Source organism: Sinocyclocheilus rhinocerous, unplaced genomic scaffold, assembly GCF_001515625.1.
Source record: "Sinocyclocheilus rhinocerous isolate Xijiao unplaced genomic scaffold, SAMN03320098_v1.1 scaffold2773, whole genome shotgun sequence".
In the NCBI taxonomy this organism is placed as follows: Eukaryota; Metazoa; Chordata; class Actinopteri; order Cypriniformes; family Cyprinidae; genus Sinocyclocheilus; species Sinocyclocheilus rhinocerous.
In genome coordinates this window covers 372,616-376,042 of record NW_015663019.1, presented here as the reverse complement: position 1 = coordinate 376,042, position 3,427 = coordinate 372,616, and the positions used below count along the sequence as shown (strand labels likewise).

The 3,427-nt window shown below is 39.6% G+C and overlaps 1 protein-coding gene across 1 annotated transcript in view; it reads left to right on the top strand.

The window, feature by feature from the left end:
* Window positions 1-2,047: 2,047 nt before the first annotated feature.
* The window catches only part of reck (reversion-inducing-cysteine-rich protein with kazal motifs), a 53,312-nt gene continuing 51,932 nt past the window's right edge, over window positions 2,048-3,427 (top strand). Inside the window, exon 1 of the mRNA XM_016539022.1 lies at window positions 2,048-2,311. Within this exon, the coding sequence (XP_016394508.1) occupies window positions 2,242-2,311 (70 nt within the window). The 5' untranslated portion in view covers window positions 2,048-2,241. The remainder of the gene's footprint in view (window positions 2,312-3,427) is intronic.

The following is a 3,427-nucleotide window of genomic DNA, read 5'->3' as shown; positions in this document are numbered from 1 at the left end:
ATTCACCCCCGGAGCCGTGTGGAGCACTTTTAATGATGGATGGATGCACTTTATTGGGCTTCAAAATCTCAACACCCATTCACTGCCATTATAAAGCTTGGAAGAGCCAGGACATTTTTTTTAATGTAACTCTGATTGGATTCGTCTGAAAGAAGAAAGTCATACACACCTAGGATGACTCGAGGCTGAGTAAATCATGGGGTCATTTTCATTTTTGGCTGAACTATGCCTTTAAGATTTGTATTATTATTATTATTATTTTATTAAACCTCATCATGTAACAAACAGACATTATCATCATTAAATACAGCCACAAGCAGCATTTTACATTTTTGAATGCCACAAAATTTGGAGCAACTTTAACAAACCGAGCGGTCAGATGGGATATAGATCTGTGGATATTTCCCAATATTTGCCGTCATCAACACACTTAATGCTGTATATCAGTCCGCAACTAAACTGGCACTACTTTCCAATCACACTTTCATTCAAACAAACCTGACTGCATCATCTCAGTTATCATCATGATCTTGGAGGACTTCAGTATTAATGTAACTGTCATATTGTAGCAGTGTTCATCTATGATTGTTTTGTACAATGTAACAGACTGTTTCTTGTGATCTGTGTGTCAGTCCTGCTCTGTGATTGGCTCGTTTAGGCTCATTAGGGTAATGAAGGTTGCGGTGACTTTCATGTGCGGTGGCTGAGGATACATGTCATCATTATACATATATGTTAAAATGTAAATGAATACAGAGAGCAGTTCAGCCTTCGTCCCTCATATGATGTCAGGAGGTGTACTGCACTGCCGGGTGGATACACTTTTCTGTCTCCCAAAATATCCGAGAGTTTCTCTATGTTGCTCACTTGCTGGAATTACAGTGAAACTTGTGTCTCTAATGTGTTTATGTGCAGCTCGTCCTCCATGTTTATTGGTAAGGCCCAATCGCTACTGTACTTCTCCAGAATGGAGAGGCTTTGGTGCAGTCCCTCTTCATGAGCGACACACAGGAGGCATTTGAAATAATCAGTCCTTTTGTCATTGATTTTGACACCGCATTTGATCCCATTATATATGTCCTTTATGATGTCCTCCTATTCCACTTTGGATGAGTTTTAGGAAAGTCCATTATGCCGTACCTAATCGAAGGCTTTTTTTGAAATCAACGAAGCAGCCAAATATTTGTCTTGTTTTGTCTGCTGAAGGTATTTTTGTATGAGTGTGTGGCGTGTATGGATGTGATCTGATGCTCTCTGTTTAGGCATTAAACCAGTGTGACAGTTGTTTAGAATCTTGTGTTCTTGAATGAACTGAATTAATCTGTCATTAATAATAGAGCAGAATAGATTCCCGAGGTCACCGTGATGCCCCTCTAATTGTTTGGGTCGTACTTCTCACCTTGTTTAAAAGTCAGACTTATCAGATTTTCAGTCCAGATTTCAGGAAAGTGTCCTGATTTTAATAAGAAATTAGATAATTTCAGCATAGCATTTTTTAATTTGGGGCTGCTAGGTTTCAGCATCTCATTAGATATTCCATCCAAGCCACAGGACTTTAAATTTAATTGCCTCTTAGTTCATTTAAAGCTATGGGCTTGTCTAAATGGTTTTGGAGTGAACTCTAGGTTATGTAATTGGGAGGTCAGATGTTTTTGGGTAAGGGTTGGTTCGGATTGTGAATAGGATTTCCCAAAATGTTCAGTCCAGATGTTTGGGTCATGGATGGGAATGTGTTTGTTTTCTTTGGATTAATCTGAATTATTCCATAATTCCCAAAAATAATTTTGATCGACTGCAATCTCCAATCTCTCAGTCTTGTCTATTTGTATTTATTTTTTCTGTCTAAGCTAATGTTGTTGTTGTTGTTTTTTCTAACTGTTGTTGTGTTATGGCTGTGTCTGAAGTCTGATCTTTTTTCTTTTGTTGTTGAAGTTTTGTAAGGCTGTTTTTCTTGTTTTCTCTCTCTCCTGCCCGTGTGTCCGTCCCCCTCTCCCACCCCTCGGGCACATAACGGTATAAGTGCGGTGTTTTCTCATGGCTCCGTTAGTTCCCCAGCCCTCCTCCTCCTCCAGCTCCTCCAGCTCCAGCTCCAGCTCCGCGCACATGCTCCGAGCTCCACGCCGCGCTCCGCGTCTCCTGAGCGGCCTGTGCTCTCCTGCGCTCCCGCTAGCACAGATGCTCTCATGGAGCTCGAGTCTCGTTTGCGTCTGAGTCCACCATGCACTTTAGGATTTCAATAAGATGTACGTGTGTTGTGAGATAATCATTTTGCTTCTCTCCTGCAACTTCTGCGCCCTCGTCTACACTCAGGGTAAGTCCGCTTTCACTTCTCCGCTTCTGCTTCTAGTTGTTTTAACGTCAAGAATCGGCTAGTTTTATCCGATAAAATATCATTTTTCACCGATGAGACGCGGTAAAAGCTGATACGCTATTAATAATGACAGATAGCGACATTTTAACAACATGATCGCAAGTTTGGACTTGTTGATTCTGCACCGTTATTCTCAACCAGGCTGCATCAGAATTGTTGAATTGTGATTTGTGTTATGTTTGGTAATGCATAAATCATTGATTGAGTCTATTCTGATGTTTGTATATGCTCGACTGTACCGTTATATTCCCGTAACTTCATTGAGTAGCTTATGAATCCATTATTCATGCTGCCATATGTGCGATTGAGAATAACAGCTTCAGATATCATATAATACAACAGAAAATACGATCTGAATCAAAGTGTTTAATAGCAGTCTGCTGTGAAAGAGAGTCCGGGCTCGAGCTGATACAGTCACATCCTGTCAGGACTTCATAACTTCATTTATAATTCATAAACGCGCATTAGGCTACAGAATGACTCGCTGTAGAATACTATGATTTTACAAAATGTAAGAGTCATTTCATAATACTAACAAAATACTATGCAACAATGACTGTTTTGTGCTGCATCGTGGGATAATAGTTCAAACATCTGTTTCGTTTGAGGGCACAGTTTTGGTGATTACATTTACTTTAATTTTATTTCATTTTGCACTTTTAAGAAAACAAGTTTTGGATTATGATTGACTCTTAATTCTGATCATAACTTACAATTGCAATATTGTACTTTATAATGTAGAATTATAATTAATTTTCGGAAATAATCCAGCAAATAGTGAATACATGCAATGCACATTTCATACCACAATGCATTCTGGGAACTGAAGTGCTTTTACAGTTCTTGTGTAATTATAAGAGATAACTGAGACACAGACCATCACTGAGCTTCTTCAGCAGTTGTTCCCGGTGCGGTTCAGCTGAGGTGAGATCATGCTGATGTTATTCATGAACGTGTGCTGAAGGTGTTGGAGACATTTGTGGTTTTGGTTCACAGCTGCCGTTTGTTGTAGGTGTCAGAATCAACTAATCTCGTTCCGTGGTGTTTTGCATTGAC